The sequence below is a fragment of the Suncus etruscus genome, chromosome 2, assembly GCF_024139225.1.
Source record: "Suncus etruscus isolate mSunEtr1 chromosome 2, mSunEtr1.pri.cur, whole genome shotgun sequence".
Classification (NCBI taxonomy): domain Eukaryota; kingdom Metazoa; phylum Chordata; class Mammalia; order Eulipotyphla; family Soricidae; genus Suncus; species Suncus etruscus.
In genome coordinates this window covers 135,770,813-135,790,133 of record NC_064849.1, presented here as the reverse complement: position 1 = coordinate 135,790,133, position 19,321 = coordinate 135,770,813, and the positions used below count along the sequence as shown (strand labels likewise).

Below are 19,321 nucleotides of genomic sequence, written 5' to 3'. Positions count from 1 at the left end.
GAGGTTTCCTGTTTCTAGTCAAACAATGAGCTCATGTTTTCATATGTATGAGGCCCAGATACAGCTACAGACAGAATTATTAAAGTTACCTCTTTTTTCCAGTATGTGGGAGAGGCAGTAAAAATAAAACTATGGGGCCGGAGAGATAGCATGGAGGTAAGGCGTTTGCCTTTCATGCAGAAGGACAGTGGTTCGAATCCCGGCATCCCATATAGTCCCCTGAGCCTGCCAGGAGCAATTTCTGAGTGTAGAGCCAGGAATAATCCCTGACCCAAAATCCAAAAAAAAGAATACCCCCTTCACCAGTGCAACCTTCCCATCACCAAAGCCTCCCATTTCCCTTCTCCCCACCCGGTGCCTGTATTCAAGGCAGGTATTCTACTTCTCTCACTACCACTGTCATGATAGTTATCAGTGCAGTTATTTCTCTAACTGGACTCACTATTCTGTGGTAAAGAAGGTACAGTTTTAAAGTAAGAGACATGGTGTATTACTTATTAACTGAGAAGTCTGACAAATCATTAACATTCAATTTTTTTATTCCAAACGCTGATGCCAGTATTGTTATTGACCATTATAGAGAAAGATAGTTTGCCTTGTGACGACATCGGCAGATACTGAAATAAAGAATTACAATGTATTAAAAAATCCCATGACAGGGGCCAGAGAGATAGCATGGAGGTAGGGTGTTTGCCTTGACTGCAGAAGGACGGTGGTTTGAATCCTGGCATCCCATATGGTCCCCTCAGCCTGCCAGGAGAGATTTCTGAGCATAGAACCAGGAGTAACCCCTGAGCGATGCCAGGTGTGATTCAAAAACCAAAGCAGCAACAACAACAAAAAATTCCACGACAGTACTGGAGAGAATAGCTCAGAGACTGTGTATGTTGATATAAAGCTGGATCAACAATACAGAAGGCACTTAAGTTGCATTCAGCCTACCTGGGCTGGATCCCTGGCTTCCCATATGGTTCCCCAGAGAACTGCCAAAAGTGATCCCTGAGTATAACATTCACTACATGTTATATGTCCCAGGCTTGATCCCCAGCATTACATTGTCCCTAAATATAGCCATAAGCAACTCGATGCACTGCTGAATGTGGCCCTCCAAAACAAAGTCCTAACAGAGAGTGCCTAAAATACTGAGGAAGAATTTCAGTTGTGAGGGTCAGGGGGGATAGTTGGCATACTTTCTAAAGGTTATTTGTAAAAAACACAACATTTTGGTCAGGAATTGAAGACGGTGAAGGATAACTCTGTGTAATAATAAAGGTATTTTAAGGTCTTTAAGAAGGAAAAAAAATAGTTTAAAGAGGGGAAGAAAAGCAAAGAAAAGGTTTGGGAGAAAAGAATACATTTAGCTTACTGAGGTTCATAATTATAGAGGGCTCTGAAGAGAGAAAAAGTATTCTGACAGGTACATATGGAGTATATGGTTAAGAGAGCCACCCAAAAAGAGATGTAGGAGTCAAGAATAAGTTTGAGCAAATATTCAAGGCAGGTAAGTTTAGTACATTTTAAGGGACAAAGAGTATCAAGATGGGGGCTTAAATAAGGCAAATTGATGGAGACAAGAGTAGAAAAATTGGCTGTGTCAATGTAAGGCCTTTAAACGTCAGGTTAATGTGATAGTCAACACAAAACCACTATAGGATAAAGTATTAAGTGTTATATTGGACTTCTTAAATTTAAGAAAAAAATATACTACTATAACAAAATCGAGGTTGTAATTTTCTTCTGTTGTGAACATCTGGTTTGAAAACAAGATTTAAAAGATTTGTATTCATAAATTTAGAAAAGAAATTTAACAGACTGAGTACTACAGTGAAAATATCCTTCTTGGGTGAGGGAGATATTCAAAGCGTGAGAACACATGCTTTACATTTAGTCCCAGTTACTGTGGGCAACACCAAAAGTGGCCCTGGAACACTTAGCCTGGAATATGCCTTGTACTACTGTGGGTGCAGCCCCCAAAGAACAAAACCACTTTTTTTTTTGTGTGTCACACCCGGCGGTGCTCAGGGGTTACTCCTGGCTGTCTGCTCAGAAATAGCTCCTGGCAGGCACGGGGGACCATATGAGACACCAGGATTCGAACCAACCACCTTTGGTCCTGGATCATCTGCTTGCAAGGCAAACGCCGCCGCTATGCTATCTCTCCAGGCCCACAAAACCATATTTTAAAACAGATTTTCACTGGCACATTGTAACAGAAATATTTTTTTCAGTGACATGATCAATAAAAGCTGATTATGGGGGCAGAGGTAGATAATACATTAAAATACTTGCCCTAGGGGCCAGAGAGATAGCACAGAAGTAGGGCATCTGCCTTGCACGCAGCTAATCTAGGCATCTCATATGGTTCCGCCGTGCATGCCAGGAGCGATCTCTGAGCGCAGAGCCAGGAGTGAACCCTGAGGATCGCCGGGTATGACCCAAAAAACCAAAAATATCCCCCCACCAAAAGACACTTGCCCTGAACATGGATGACCCCAATTCTATCCTCATATGGTCCCATGAGTCCTGTCCAAAATTATCCTTGTGCACATAGCCAGGAATAAGTCCTGAACAAGCTGGACATGGCCAAAACAAAACAAAAGAGAACTTACATGTGGTCACGGAGATGGTTCAAAGATTAGGTGCACATGCCTTGCATTTCAAGGCTGAGTTCAATCCTCTGCACTGCTGACCAGAATCATAACTTTAGGTCTATAATTCTGGGACTTACATCACTAGGAGTGTTTCGCTGAAAACTGCTTGCAAGACTCCCAAGAGAGAGAAAATATGTTTATTATACCTTAATGTTGGTTACAAAGAGCCCACCTTAGCATATAAAAATTTAAAAATGGATGCAAATTCTTGTCTATTGGCTAGGTGTTTCAGCTGTTAAGTCCAATCTTCTGCCTTTTCAGGGAATCCAAAAACCAACATTTTGCTGTGTCAATAGAAAACACTAAAAAAAGGTTCCTGGTTGAAGGAAGAAGATTCACTTCTTCCTGTCTGCATCCTTAGAGTTTCTTCTTTGCTATTTGAGACCACTATCCTAAACTCACTTTACTTTATCCTGGCATCTTTTCCTTTGTTTTGTTTTGGTTTGTTTTGTTTTGTGGCTACAATTAGCAATTCTGAAGAGTTACTCCTTGCTCTAAACTCAATAATCATTCCTAAGGGATCATATAGGATGCCCAAGATCAAACTGGAGTCAGCCTTCTACAAGGAAAGCTCCCTACCCACTGTACCACTCTAGTCCCTGAAGTATACTTGTGAAACAGTTAATGGACTCTAAATTAGACTTCTCTTTACTGGGGCCCACACCCAGCAGTGCTCATATCTTACTCCTTAGGGTGTATGGGATCATTTCTGGTGAAGGCTGGGGGGCATATGTGGTGTCAGGGAGGAAACATAGGTCAGCATTAGATAAACAAGTGCTTTACCCACTGTTTCATCAATATGGTCCCTAGATTGCAGTTTTCAACCTATCAAAATTTCTCACATTGTGCATTCCCCCAAGATAAATAAGCACCATCTGGTCAGGTCCCTATCCTAAGAAATATGGGTCTCTTCACTGAGCTCAGACATATAAACCAGTACTAGATGAGTGATGCCCAATCTTAGGGCCAAAACCAAAAGTACAGTACACAACAGTCATTCTTTGAACTCCCAGTTCTAGAAGGATGACTGGTCTGCAACTTCTACCCGTGCTTCAGAGCTATCTTTTTTTTATGTCAGTTAGGTGATCAACAATCTTACTTTAAATAGTAACATCTTCTTCTAGCTTAAATAACTGGTTTAGGGGATGAAGAAGTTGTGCAGGGGTAAAGTGCTAGTCTTGTATACAGCTGCAATGCACATAATAGAAGCAATGTCGCGGTCACACCCCTGAGCACATTTCTGAGTCCTTTTCAGGTATGAGTGACAATTCCCAGAGTCCACCAGCAGTGATTCCCCAGAAGCGGGGGAAGATGAGAGGAATGGGAGGGAATGGTAAGGCTTCCCATTTCTGCTTTCAGGGAGGTGAGAAAACTTACATTCTGAAGTTTTCTAGCTGGGGTGGGGTGGTTATGTGCCACAATTGGCAGTGCTCAAGCTATCATATCATGTGACAGGAATCAAACTCAGATTGGTCCCATGCAAGGTAAATAACTTGCCCACTATAGTATTGCTCTGGTCCAACTTTTCAAAAGGTACATAACATCCAGAGATTATTTTAAAATAGTTCACTTTACTATTGAATCATTTTTACCTTCACTGTAGAAGTGTACATATGTCCTGCTTTAAAAATTAAAAACAGCGGGCCCGGAGAGATAGCACAGCGGCGTTTGCCTTGCAAGCAGCCGATCCAGGACCAAAGGTGGTTGGTTCAAATCCCGGTGTCCCATATGGTCCCGCGTGCCTGCCAGGAGCTATTTCTGAGCAGACAGCCAGGAGTAATCCCTGAGCACTGCCGGGTGTGGCCCAAAAACCAAAAAAAAAACAAAAAAAAAACAGCTGGGCCGAAGCTATAGCACAGTGGGTATGGCATTTGCCTTGCACACAGCCAAACTGGGTTCAATCCCCAGAATCTGATATGGTCCCCAAGCCAGCCAGGGGTGACTTCTGAGTGCAGAGCCAGGAGTAACTCCTGAAAGTGATCAGGTGTGGCAGAAAAAAAAAAAAAAAAGAGAGATGAGGAGGAGGAGAGAGGGAGGAAGGGGAGGAGGGAGAGAGGGAGGGTGGGAAGCTGTAAGTCAGGTTGACTTAGTGCTAAGATTCAGTGCTATAGCAAACTATTAAAATGTATTTATAGTGTATTGCACCTAAGACATTAATAAACTAGGATACCAAGTTCTTTTCCTAACTTGGCAAATTTGAAGATGTACAGCACTGGTCCAGATGGATCATGTGCCAAAAGCAATGACATTTCTGTTTTCAATTTCAGTGCTAGAAAGAAAACAGTGTCTGTTTTTAACATGGAAAAAACTATGTCAGTGTAGGTAGCTAGGATAATGAAACTAGTTTGTGAATACAAACTTCTTGGCACAAAATCAAAGTACACTACTTGCTTGAATATTGTCTTATAGAAATACAATATCACTCTGCTCTATTGATGGAATAAGAAGAAAAGGGGGGGGCCTTTTTCATATTCTCAGGTAAGACAAATGCCAAGATAAGCCCACTGGTGTAGTGGTAGCCAAAACACAATTTTTCTAAGTCTGGGAGTCACATATTGATTATTAAAATGTGTATTTTACAGACATCTCTCTCTATATTTATATATATATACTCTGCGATATTTTTAGTAAGAGAAACCTAAAGATAAGAAACTAAAGAGAGGGCCCGGAGAGATAGCACAGCGGCATTTGCCTTGCAAGCAGCCGATCCAGGACCAAAGGTAGTTGGTTCGAATTCCAGTGTCCCATATGGTCCCCTGTACCTGCCAAGAGCTATTTCTGAGCAGACAGCCAGGAGTAACCCCTGAGCAATGGCGGGTGTGGCCCAAAAACCAAAACAAAAACCAAAAAAAAAAAGAAACTAAAGAGAAAATATAGACTTGTGAAAGAGAAGCATATTTACATAAAGAAATTGCCTCCTAGATACCCAATGCAGGGGCAGAGTCCAGCCCGAGCTTTGACAAGTTATAGACCCTGCTGCATCTGCAGAAGAAACCAAGATATCTATATTTTGCCATTCCTGAGAGATATGTTGATAAACAAATTCAAGACTGACAACACAACAGATGTGTGTGTGTGTAGTTCGATCCCTAACAGCACATGGTTGCTCAAACAATGCCAGGAGGGAGAGAAGTAGGGAGGGAGGGAGGGAGGGAGGGAGGGAGGGAGGGAGGGAGGGAGGGAGGGAGGGAGGGAGGGAGGGAGGGAGGGAGACCACGAGAGTGCACATGCACATGGTTGCTCAAGCAATGCTAGGAGTGGATCAACCTTTTCTCCTCTACAGCCACCCCTAAAAGGTTTGCATTGTGTGTAGTTCATACAGGAAAATGATCATTAACAGCAACCTAGAGGGTCAAGAATATGATTCAAAAGAAAAAACCAGGTTTTTATATGTAAGAAGCCTGGGTTCAGTGTCCAGCACTTGGGTGGAATCTAAGAGGATCACTTGCTTTAAATTTCATTATACAGATTTCAAAAATGTGAGATTTAGAAAGTTCTAACAGTTTAGAATATACTCTACCTCTTAGGGGCTACAATATTAGACTTGTGGTTCTCAAATATTATTGTATGTCATAATCATCAAGGAATGAGTGATGCCGGAGAGATAGCATAGAGGTAATGCCTTGCATGCAGAAGGACGGTGGTTCAAATCCCAGCATTCCATATGATCCCCCAGGAGCAATTTCTGAGCGTAGAGCCAGGAGTTACACCCCTGAGTGCTGCCGGGTGTAATGCCCCCTCCAAAAAAAAGAAATAGTTGAGACCCCATCCTTAGAATTTCAGGTGAGGTGAGGCCCAAGACTTTGTAATTCAACAAGACACCATGTGACACTGATGATACTTTTGGGGGAATTTGTTTATGAAAATGATTATATTAAGACAGACAAGCTTGCTCAAAAAGTTACGCTTTAGATTTCCAAGGCACCCCATGAGAGAGAGAGGAGAGAGAGAGAGAGAGAGAGGAGAGAAGAGAGAGGAGAGAAGAGAGGAGAGAGAGGAGAGAAGAGAGAAAGAAAGGAGAGAGAGAGGAGAAAGAGAGGAGAGAGAGGAGAGGAGACAGACAGACAGACAGACAGACAGACAGAGACAGAGACAAGAAAAGGGTTGGGCCTGGAGAGATAGCACAGCGGCATTTGCCTTGCAATCAGCCGATTCCAGAACCAAAGGTGGTTGGTTCGAATCCCGGGGTCCCATATGGTCCCCCATGCCTGCCAAGAGCTATTTCTGAGCAGACAGCCAGGAGTAACCCCTGAGCACCGCCGGGTGTGACCCAAAAACCAAAACCAAAACCAAAAAAAAAAAAGAGGGAAAGAGACAAGGAGAGAGGGAGCACAAAAACAAAGGGATTAATAACCTTTAATTTCCATTCACATAAAAGATGATTAAATATACTCAATATTAAACAAAGTATATTGACTATTAATGTTCATAGTATTAAATATAATAATTTGGGGTGCATGTTTATTCTTGCTTATCATATTTTAATATCTTAGTTGATAAAACCCTGAAAAGTGTGCCTGAAAGAAACACATTTGAACATTTAGAGCAAACAGAGACTCTAAGTCAAAGTTTGGAAGATAATTCTTCAAGCAAACAAGTCCCTCACAAATGTCCAGTGGCCATACTAATTTTCAGTTGACATTAAAATCAGGTTGAAACATTTTACGGACAGAAATAATCATTTCTTAATGACATAGGAATATGTACATTTGGGAGAACTCATATCCCTAATCATATACACAATGAGAGACCATCAGAATACAAAAAAGAAAAAAACTAATAGACTCGAAGAAGCTGATAGCAACACAATAATATTTAGGAGACTTTAGCATCACTAAAACCTCAACAGATCAACTAGATTAATGCTCAGTAAGCAACTACTTGCTTTGAAGGAAGAAATGGAAGAAAAGGGCTTACTACATATATATCCATTTTTTGTCCTCAAAATGATGAATATATACATTTTGAAGTTCTCAAAATACACTACATGTTAAGGACACAAAATATTACCTCCACAAAATCAAGTTACCGCCACAAAGTCAAGATGTTAGAAATATCTTCTCAGACCATGATGCACTGATAATAGAAGTTAATCACAAACAGAAATGGAGAAACAACTCCATCACCTAATATCAAGTAGCTCATTGCAGAACAAATGTGTTAAAGGAAATCAGAAGATGCCTGGAAACAAAGGAGAAGACATGCACTTCTTTATCAGAACTTGTGGGACACAGAGATGTTAAGTTCATAGCTCTGTAAATATTCATCAGAAAGGGCCCATATAAATAACTTGACCATGCAACTGAGGAAACTGGAAAAGGATCCCAAAGCAGACAGAACGAAGAAAAGTATAAAACTTGGAGCAGAAATTAATAAACAGTAATTTAAAAAATCCAAAAGATCAGTATTGGATTGAAACCTAGAGTTGGTTACTTGAAAAATAATCAAGATCAATAAATAGCAATACTCAAAAAAAAAGAACCCTAATAAACCAAATCAGAAATGCAAAGGGGGACAGTACAAACGATACCAGAAAAGGCCAAAGGAGTAAGTATCTTGATGCCACAAAATGAGAGATTCCAGGAGATGGATAAATTCTTGGACTCCAGGGCCAGAGCAGTGGCGCAAGTGGTAAGGCATCTGCCTTGCCCGCTCTAGCCCTAGAATGGAACACAGTTCGATCCCCCAGCGTCCCCTATCATCCCCCAAGCCAGGAGCGATTTCTGAGCACATAGCCAGGAGTAACCCCTAAGCGTCACCAGACGTGGCCCAAAATGAAACAAAACAAATTCTTGGACTCCTATAATGTCCCAAGAAGATATTGAACACCTGAACAGAGTCTTATCACTTTAGGAAAAAATCAAAATGAGAATCAAAGGTCTACTTCAAAATAAAAGGTCACGCTCAGATGGAATCACTAGTGATTTCTTTCATACCTTTAAAGACCTACTATCAATCCTATCAGGCTCTTGCAAGAAACTGAAGAAACAGACATACCCCCAGTTTCTATGAAAATGAAGAGGAGAGAAGACCCGGGGGGTGGGGGGGTGTTAAGAATCCAGGTCAATATTACTGATGAACATAGATGCAAAGACCCTTAACTAAATACTAGCAAACAGAAGCCAACAGCTCATCAAAACATTGGGCCAGAGCAAAAGCACAATAAGGCATCTGCCTTGCATGCACAGGATGTACCCCAGTTCAAATCCCGGCAATCTATATGGTCCCTGAGCCTGCCAGGAGCGATTTCTGAATGCAGAGCCAGGAGTAACTCCTGAGCGCCACAGATTGTGATCCAAAAACAAACAACCCTCCCCCAAAACAACATACACCATGACAAATGGAGTCATTCTGGGCATTCTGGGGATGCAGGGTGGTTTATCATTTCTTTATTGAGGAGGAGGGGAAATAAAGCTGGCTATTGGGGAGGGGGCATGTGTGCACATTTGGCAGTGCTTAGTGCTTAGTGCACTCTGCACTCAGAAATCAGGTTCTCTGAGAATCATATGGGATATAAGGATATAAGGATTCAAATCCAGGTCAGATGTATGCAAGACAAGCACACTGCCTGCTATACTCTCTCCAGTCTCAGGCAAAAATGGTTTAAAAGTACACAAGTCAATCAACATAATACCATACCAATACAAGAAAACCGTATGATCACCTCAAGTCAGTGCATGGGAACAATCCAAGCCAGAGATCCTATTCAAGCTACTTCTCTAGCCCCAAGCTACCTATTAATCAAAATGTCAAGTTTATGATAAACGGACAGCTCAGTATTTTCAAAAGTAATAATAAAGGAGTTTTTACTGATAAGAGAAATAGACTAAAGTAAATACCCTACTTTACAAAAGGTTATGTTACTAAGAAGCATAAAGTATTTGCAACAACCAAAAAAAATAATATCCCGGGGCCGGGCGGTGGTGCTAATGGTAAGGTGCCTGCCTTGCCTGCGCTAGCCTCGGACGGACCGTGGTTCGATCCCCCGGCGTCCCATATGGTCCCCCAAGCCAGGAGTGACTTCTGAGCACATAGCCAGGAGTAACCCCTGAGCATCACCGGGTGTGGCCCAAAACCCAAAAAAAAAAAAAAAAAAAATAATATCCCACCTAAAATTAGGAAGGGGCCAGAGCAATAGCACAGTGGGGAGGGCATTTGCCTTGCATGCGGCTGACCTGGGTTTGATCTCCAGCATCAACTGCCCACCCAGAGTGACTTCTGAGTGCAGAGCCAGGAGTAACCTGTGAGCAGCCCCCCAGGTGTGGCCCCAAAACAAAATGGAAAAAAAAAAAGAGATGAGCAGATATTTCACCAAAGAGGACAGACAGACAGCCAACAGGCATATGATAAAGTATTCATAGTCACTTACTAGTAGGGAAATGCAAATCAAAATAAAATGAAATATGATATAACAGTGAGAATGATATGCATCAAAACATATGAAAACAACCAGTGTCTATTACACTGAGTGAAAAAGTAACTCTCATTCATTGTTGGTGGGAACATAATGTTTTAGCAACTATGGAAAACTGTAAGGATATTTTTCCCAAAAATTCAGAACAGAACTACCAGATGGGAGTGGAGCAATAGAAATAGAACAGCAGTTAAGGCTCTTGCCTTGCATGCGGTCAACCTGAGTTTATTCCCGGCATCCCATATGGTCCTGAGAATTGCTAGGTGATTCCTGAGTGCAGAGCCAGGAGTAACTCTGGAGCATGGCCAGGTGTGACCCAAAAACAAAACAAAGAAAAAGAACTATCAGATGAATTAGCAATCCTTCTTGACATCTAGCCCACAAATACACAAAAATTTGAACTGAAAAAGATTTATATGCACCTACATTCATTACAGCACCGAGTCTAAATAGCAGGGAAATGCCAACAATCCACACATCCAATGATTGATGAATGAATAAAGAGGATGCAGCATATATATAACTGGATATTATGCTGCCTGGAGAAAAGATGAAATCATGCCGTTTGCTGCAACAAAGATGGAATTGGAAGGTATCATGCTAAGTATGTCAAAGGAAGAAGGACAAATATTGGATATCTCACTCTCGGCAATATATAAAGAAACAAGGGATGGAATTTCTCAAATAAATCCTTGTTGCTGATTTACAGAACTGAAAATGACAAATAAGGTGAGAAGTGGGTAGGGGGGATAGATGAAGACTGACTCTAACATGTGCAAAGTGGTGGAAGGTCTTAGGCATTTTGGTCGTGGAGAGGTAAATGTATACATCAAAACCATAACATATAATAAACACTAATGCAAATATGTGGTCCAAGCTACAGTAATTTTTTAGATGTATTTAGATTCTGGTCTATTTTCAACACTGGCTACTGAGCAAAATCAACTTCAGAAAGCTGCTTAAATTCTAAGTAATCTTAGAATCTTTGGGGAGAAAGAACCAGATATGCTTTTTTTTTTTAAAGTTCCTCAAGGAATTAAAGTACACGCTCAGTCAGGCTGAGAAATATGAAACAGGCTAGCTACTATTTAGATTTTTTTGTTTTATTTATTTTGGTTTTTGGGCCATACCAGGTGACGCTCAGGCGTTACTCCTGGCTATGCACTCAGAAATCATTCCGGGCTTGGGGGACCATACGGGAGGCCAGGGGGTCAAACTGCGGTACGTCCTAAGTTAGCGTGTGAAAGGCAAATGCCCTACCGCTTGCACCACTGCTCCGGCCCTTATTTATAGATTTTTTAAAAAGAAAATAATATTACCTTGATTTGCTGTCTTCTAAGCATAGCAAGTTCTCTCATGTCTCGGAAGGGCTGTAGTAAATACTGATAGAGTTCAGTAGTGGCTTCTGCAAGACTGCTGTAGGCTTCATCCTCCATCTGATACAAGTCCAGCAGCTCAACCATGCTCTCTGTGTTCTTGTGCTTATCTAAGAGCTGAAGAACAAAGAAATTTCACCACAAAGAAAGCAGGTTATGCTAACCTATATAATTTTAACTCCTTATCAGCTCAGACATGTGAGTCCTAAAATGTAAACAAGAAAAAGTAGAGACAGATTTTTCATCATTCACCTCCATGTCTAGGTATCATACTAATCAACAGCACACATTGTAGTAGCTTTTTCCCAAACTGTATTCTACATATTTTACTATTACCTAATTTCTAAGTCAATATTATCTGCCAAGCCAAAACTCAGAATGCAGTGCCTTTATCTTATTTTATTGCAACTTTAGAAAGTAGCAATAAAATCCTGCTGACATATATTACACTACTTCCCCCAAATCTTGTCACTCCTTTCTGCCTCCTAATTTGAAAAGTTCCCTTAATAACCATCTTCAACTCTTAAATACCTTATTACTTATTCAACCGCACTTAAAGAGTTTAGGATAAAAGGGGCCTGAGCAACACAAGGCCAATCCAAGTTCGATCTCTGGAATCCCATATGGTCTCCTGAACCTGCCAGGGGCAATTCTGAGCACAGAGCCAGGAATAATCCCTGAGCACTGCTGGATGTGGCTCCAAACGAAGAATCACTCCTGGCAGGCTCAGGGGACCATATGGGATGCTGGGATTAGAACCACTGACCTTCTGTATGCAAGGCAAACGCTTTACCTCCATGCTATCTCTCCGGCCCCCCTATAATAATTGGAAATAAAAAAAATTGGGGGGGGGGTTGGGTCATACCCAGCAGCACTCAGGGGTTCCTCCTGGCAGGCTCGGGGGACCATATGGGATTTGAACCACTGTCCTTCTGCATGCAAGGCAAACGCCCTACCTCCATGCTATCTCTCTGGCCCAATAAAACTTATTTTTAAAGCCACAAAGGGCCAAAAGAGATAATGCAGTGGAGAAAACACTTGTGTGTACATATCCCATCCAGGTTCAATCCTTCAGCATCATATGACTCCCTGAACATGGGTCCGAGTGATTCCTGAATACATTGCCAGGAATAAGCCCTGAAAATAGATGGGTGGCCCTAACAAAGTAAACAAAATGAATAAAAAAATAAAAGCAACATGAACCTTTATAAATCTGGTGGGATTATAAAGTACTGTAATCATAAAGAATATAAAGATTTCTCAAAATTTTAAAATAAGGCTAGAGGCTAAGATGGCTTTAAATACTTGAGCCATATTTACATGGTAGTCCTGGGTTTAACCCTTGGCACCACACATGGTCTCTCTAAAGAAATCACTTGTGGGGGCTAGAGAGATAGCATGGAGGTAAGGCATTTGCATGCAGAAAGACGGTGGTTCGAATCTTGGCATCCCATATGGTCTCCCAAGCCTGCTAGGAGCGATTTCTGAGCGTAAAACCAGGAGTAACCCCTGAGAGCTGCTGGGTGTGACCCAAAAACCAAAACCAAAACCAAAAAAAAAGAAAGAAAGAATGGGGCCAGTGAGGTGGCGCTAGAGGTTAAGGTGTCTGCTTTGCAAGCGCTAGCCAAGGAAGGACTGCGGTTTGATCCCCAGGCATCCCATATGGTCCCCCCAAGCCAGGGGCAATTTCTGAGCGCTTAGCCAGGAGTAACCCCTGAGCATCAAATGAGTGTGGCCCAAAAAACCAAAGGAAAAAAAATAAGTAAATAAATAAATAAAAATAAAAAAAAGAAGGGGCCGGGCAGTGGCACTAGAGGTAAGGTGCCTGCCTTGCCTGCGCTAGCCTAGGACGGACCGCGGTTCAATCCCCCGGCGTCCCACATGGTCCCCCAAGCCAGGAGCAACTTCTGAGCGCATAGCCAGGAGTAACCCCTGAGCGTCACTGGGTGTGGCCCAAAAACCAAAAAAAAAAAGATAAATAAATAAATAAAATAAAAAGAAAAGAAAAGAAAAGAAAAACTAAAGGAAGGAGGGAGGGAGGAATCACAAGTGCTCCCTAAATTCTTTCTTTGGGGGGGGGTTGGGGTCACACCTGACCGTGCTCAGAGGTTACTCCTGGCTCTACACTCAGAAATCACCCCTGGCAGGCACAGGGGACCATATGGGATGCCGGGATTCGGACCACAGACCTTCTGCATGCAAGGCAATCGCCTTACCTCCATGCTATCTCTCCAGCCCCTGCTCCCTAAATTCTTAAAAGTCAAGGGTATAGCACAGTGGTAGAACATTATGTCTCATATATGCGAGATCCTTGAGTTCCATCCTGTACCACTCACACTAAAAACAGATGATCCGATCCATATGATACTTAACCAACCCTAGGACATTAAGATGGAAAATATTAAAAAAAAAAACACCAATTCAAAGATATATATTTATTCCTATGCATATTGTAGTATTCTCTACACTAGTCAAGAGTTAGAAACTTCTGAGTGCATAGCCAGGAGTAACCCCTGAGCGTCACAGGGTGTGGCCCAAAAACCAAAAAAAAAAAAAAAAGAGTTAGAAACCACCTAAATATCCATCAATTGATGGCTCTAGACACATACACACCCTACAAAATTATTTACAATATTCTCAACCAAGAAGGTGCTATGTTTAGTAAGTCAGATGATACAGTACTGTAAAAGGCCATTCATTGGAGGAACACATACACACATACATATGTGCATATATTGTATTAAAAACAGATAAAGCAAAAACAAAATTGTTGTTTTGGTTTTTGGGTGACACCCAGCAGTGATCAGGGATTACTCATGGCTCTGTGCTCAGAAATCGCTCCTGGCAGGCACAGGGGACCATATGGAATGTCAGGATTCAAACCACTGTCGATCCTGAATTGGCTGTGTACAAGGCAAATGCCCCCACTGCTGTCCTCAAAAATGAAATTTTAAGAGTACAAAACCCACTAGGGAATATTATCAGGAGAGGTAAATCAGGTCAAAGGAGGAAATATAAAATTGAAACTTAACTTAGTGTTGAGTTAAATATGGTGTATTACACATGCACTAAATAACATATTCATGAAACCCAAATACTGTGAAAGGGAGGGAAGGAGGGAGGGAGAAACAGGATGAAGGAAAGATGGCATGGAGGGAGGGAGGGAGGGAGGGAGGGAGGGAGGGAGGGAGGGAGGGAGGGAGGGAGGGAGGAGGGAAGGAAGGAAGGAGGGAAGGGAGGAAGGGAGGGAAGGAAGGAAGGAGGGAAGGGAGGAAGGGAGAGAGGGAGGGAGGGAGGGAGAGAGGGAGGATGTAGAGGGAAGGAATAGAGGGAGGGAGAGAGATATCAATCCTTGGTAGTTGTTGGCTATGGCCAATTACTGGCTAAACCTGAGAAATCCATCAGTGAAGTGAACTTTAAAAATGGTTTTCAAGAGAGTAGATAATGCAGAGACACAAGTGAGACTTTGGAGACCGCTGAATAGTACAAAAACCTCTCAAAATCTGTGAATTGCATTCATCTTCCAGATACCTCAGAAGTTAAGGACACAGACATAAATGCACCTATACACACTAGCCTTGATGACAATGAAACAACGCGGTTCAGAACCAAGAGTATAGAGGTTTAGAGCCAATGTAATCTAAGAAATTCTCCTGGTTATCACATTTTTATTTGTTTCTCATAGTATAATCCCATCATAAATAAAATTATGTGCATATATATACAACACTGATATGTGTTATATAAATGTATGTATGTGTGTATGTACAAAGGTAAATTGAAACTTAACTCTTTATTCAAGAATAAGGATCAAAGGGAAAATTGCAAACCCCCTAACTTTTAGAAAGGTAGAAACATTATACCTCAATGGAGCAGAAGACCAAGAACAAAAAACTGGGAAACAATGGAATAAGGAAATCTAAACTCTTTATGAATTTGGGGGAGTATCATTGTAGAGAGATTTAAGTTAAAATCGGAGGTGGGGAAGAGGGGGTATGTGGTACTTTTTAGTTTTCCTCAAGTTTTATCAAATCGAAGGAAAACAATCTCTTCAGATTTGGAGCAGGAAAAAGTTAAAGGCAACAATTTTTAAAATGTCTATGGAATATTTGATTCTTACCAGGGCCTAATCTCCAAAAAAACTATTTTACTAGATTCTAGCTAAAGTTTCAGAAGCTAATGGACCTACGGAGAGAGAAATGCCCAATTCCTTACCTTTCTAATCTTCAAATCTCATAGAATAGAGTAAGAGAAACTGCTAAGCACTTGTTAAGACTTCAGTACAAGAGGACAGGCAAATCCAGAGTGAAAATTAATGTTAGTACTTCCTTTCCCCCAGTACTTTACATGATATAAACAGAGCCCCTATATAACAGGAAATTGAAAAATAATTCACATTTTAAATCATATTCAAAAACTAGGAAAACCCAAAACAAGGGTGAAACAAACTGAAAAAATACATAGACAAGAGGAAAGTGTAGCCTCTGACACATGAAAGGTGAGAACATACCTACAGCTACTAACAGACTTTACTTCTCAAATAAACAAAAGCTCACACACTAATGGCTTTCATCTCAGCTCCTTTTATCCAGCATGTCATTTTCTTTCTTTTTTTTTTTTTGTTTTTGGGCCACACCCAGCGGTGCTCAGGGGTTACTCCTGGCTGTCTGCTCAGAAATAGCTCCTGGCAGGCACTGGGGACCATATGGGACACCGGGATTCGAACCAACCACCTTTGGTCCTGGATCAGCTGCTTGCAAGGCAAATGCCGCTGTGCTATCTCTGCGGGCCCCAGCATGCCATTTTCGCCTTTAGCTTAAAAAATTTTCGGTGTGACCCAAAAGCCATCAACAACAAAAAAAAACAGGAGCAATATTACAGTAGGTAAGGCTCTTGCCTTGTCTGAGGCTGAGCCTGGTTCAATCCCCAGAACTCCCTATGATGCCAAGAGCTCACCAGGAGTAATGGCTGAGGGCAGAGCCAGGAATAAGCCTTAAGCATGGTACAAAAACAAAAAAAATTAAAAGACTCAGAATCGAAAGATAGTACAGTAGTTAAGGTGTTTGCCTTGTATCCAACCACTAGTTTGATCCTCGACACCACATGTGATTCCCAGAGCAATGACAGGATCACTCTTCTTTTTTTTTTTTTTTTTTTGGTTTTTCAGCCACACCTGGTGACGCTCAGGGGTTACTCCTGGCTATGCGCTCAAAAATCACTCCTGGCTTGGGGGACCATATGGAACGCCGGGGGATCAAACTGCGGTCCATCCTGAGAAAAGGCCCAAAAAAGACACAGTATTAGTAATAGTGTTTGAATTTCTGTTTGAATTTGTTTGATGCTGTCATCCTTAATAGAAACACACCACTTTAACAGAATGGACAGCTAACAACAAGAGCTTAATAAACTTTCTCCAGTGTATTAATGATTTCATGGCAGAGACAATAATTTTCACAAATGTACTTACTACTGTACTTTTCCCTTTTTAAAACTTTTCTTCTTTCCTTTTTCTTTTTACTTATTTTTTTAAAATAGTTTTGCTTGGGCTCAGAGCAATAGCACAGCGGTAGGGCATTTGCCTTGCATGTAGCTGACCTAGGACAAACCTGAGTTTGATCCCTGGCATCCCATATGGTCTCCCAAGCCAGGAGTGAATTATGAGCACATAGCCCGAAGTACCAGGTATTCCCCCTCCCAAAAATAAGGCTTTGCTCTCACTATTTGGAAATAAATGTATTATGATCAACTATCAACTATGCAATTTTCTTTAAATAAAGAAAAATACGTTTAAAAAATGAAACTCAAAAAAACTGAAATGGAGGGAAAAAAGGATCCAAACATTCAAATGTGGGACCTATACAGAACAAAGATGAGAATTATAATGTACATCTCAGAAATCACGCAAGCAGTGAGTAGAGCAAACAATCAGTTCAGGGTGGGACCACTAAACTAAAATTCTGTATCCATTAAAATTATCTTCAAAAAGGAAGTAGAAATAAAGACTTCCTTGGGTAAACATAAACTGAGGAATTTCATGCCTGTAGGCCTGTCTTGCAAGAAATGTTAAAGAAAAGATTAACAAAAAGAAGAAAAATAGTATGTCAGAAACCTAGATCTAGATAAAAAAGAAATAAAATTATAGAATAAATGCAAAATAACATCTTTCTCTTTTTAACAGATCTAATAATAGTTTGTTCAAAATAACTGTCGCAGTATGTTCAGTGGCTATTGTATCTCATGGTTAAAGGGAAGAATTGGAAACCCCCCAGTACAAGGTACATGAATTATAAACAAGGTAGAATATATGTAAAAGGTTTGGATGGGTTATAGATATATATTGCACAGACAAGGACAACTACTAAATAAGTATAATTAAGAACTGGAGCCAATAGCACAGTGGATAGCACATTTGCCTTAAACCATAGCTGACCCGGGTTCAATCCCTGGTATCCCATATGTCCCCTGAACACCTCCAGGAGTTATTCCTGAGTGCAGAGCCAGGAGTGATGCCTAAGCACCATCAGCTGTGTCCTAAACAAAAACGATAACAAATAAGATCTAAACATATCAATAGTGTCATGGACGATACAAAAATAAAGACACACTGTAAGTTTTCTGAGTAACTTCAAATAAAGACACATACATTCAAAGTTAGATGAGGGCCAGTGAGATAGTTATGGTTAGGGCACTTGCCTAGTATCTGGATGACTCAGGTTCAATCCCCAGCATCCATTTCCCCTAAGCTTACCACATTCAGGCCTAACATACACAAGAACTAATTTGGAATAATAAATCTCAGAGGCTGAAGCAATAGTCCAGTGGATAAGGCTTTTGCCTTACACAGAGCAGAGCCAAGTTTGATCCCTGGCATCCCACATGGTCCCCTTAGTCAGCCAGGAATAATTCCTGAGTACACAGCCAGGAGTAATTCCTGAGCACTATCGAATGTGGCCTAAGAACAAAAATAAACTAAAAAAGAATAAAAATCTTGGGCCGGAGTGACAGCACAGTGGTAGGTAAGGCATTTGCCTTGCATGCAGACGACCCAGAACAGACCCTGGTTTGATTCCTGGCATTCCATGAGGTCCCGGAGCCTGCCAGGAGTGACTTCTGAACACAGAGCCAGGAGTAACTCCTGAGTGCTGCTGGATGTGACCCAAAAACAAACAAAAATCACAACAGAAAAGTAACAGGAAAACTTGTAATATTGGAAATTAAACAAGTAATTTTAAATACACGAGTCAAAGAAGGTCTAAAGAGGAAAGTTTAAATATGAACCAAGGGGCCGGAGCAATAGCTTTGCAGGCTACCAATCCCTGGCATCCCAGATGGTCCCCCAGAGCCTGCCAGGAGAGATTTTGAGTGCAGAGCCAAGAGTAATTCCTGAGCACTGCTGGGTGTGATCCAAAAACAAAACAAACAAACAAACAAACAAACAAAAAACAACCACCAAATGAAATAACAACCTACCATAAAATTTGGAACATAACAAAAAGCAATACTAAAAAACATTACTTCATCAAATGTAAATATTAGAATTCTAAATTCAATTACTTTCTCCATAAAAAAATCATAAAAGCTAAGTAAATACAAATAAAAATAATATCTGTATACATAAATGAAACTCAAAGAAAACAGGGGAAAATATCAATAAAAATGTGTCTAGTACTTTAGGGGGCCAGAGAGATAGCACAGCGGGTATGGCATTTGCTTTGCACACAACCAACCCAGGTTCAATTTCCGGCATCCTATAAGGTCCTCCGGCGCCTGCCAGAAGTGATTTCTTAGCACAGAGCCAGGAGTAACCCCAAGAAACAAAACAAAAAGATTCATAACACAGATAAATCTCTAGCAAAATTAACAAAGAAAAAGAAATTACT

At 41.1% G+C, this 19,321-nt stretch overlaps 1 protein-coding gene across 1 annotated transcript in view; it reads right to left on the bottom strand.

Moving 5' to 3' along the window:
- The window catches only part of JMY (junction mediating and regulatory protein, p53 cofactor), a 95,682-nt gene that overhangs the window by 53,605 nt on the left and 22,756 nt on the right, over positions 1-19,321 (bottom strand). The window contains 1 exon segment of the mRNA XM_049769083.1: positions 11,385-11,558. Coding sequence (XP_049625040.1) covers positions 11,385-11,558 — 174 coding nt within the window.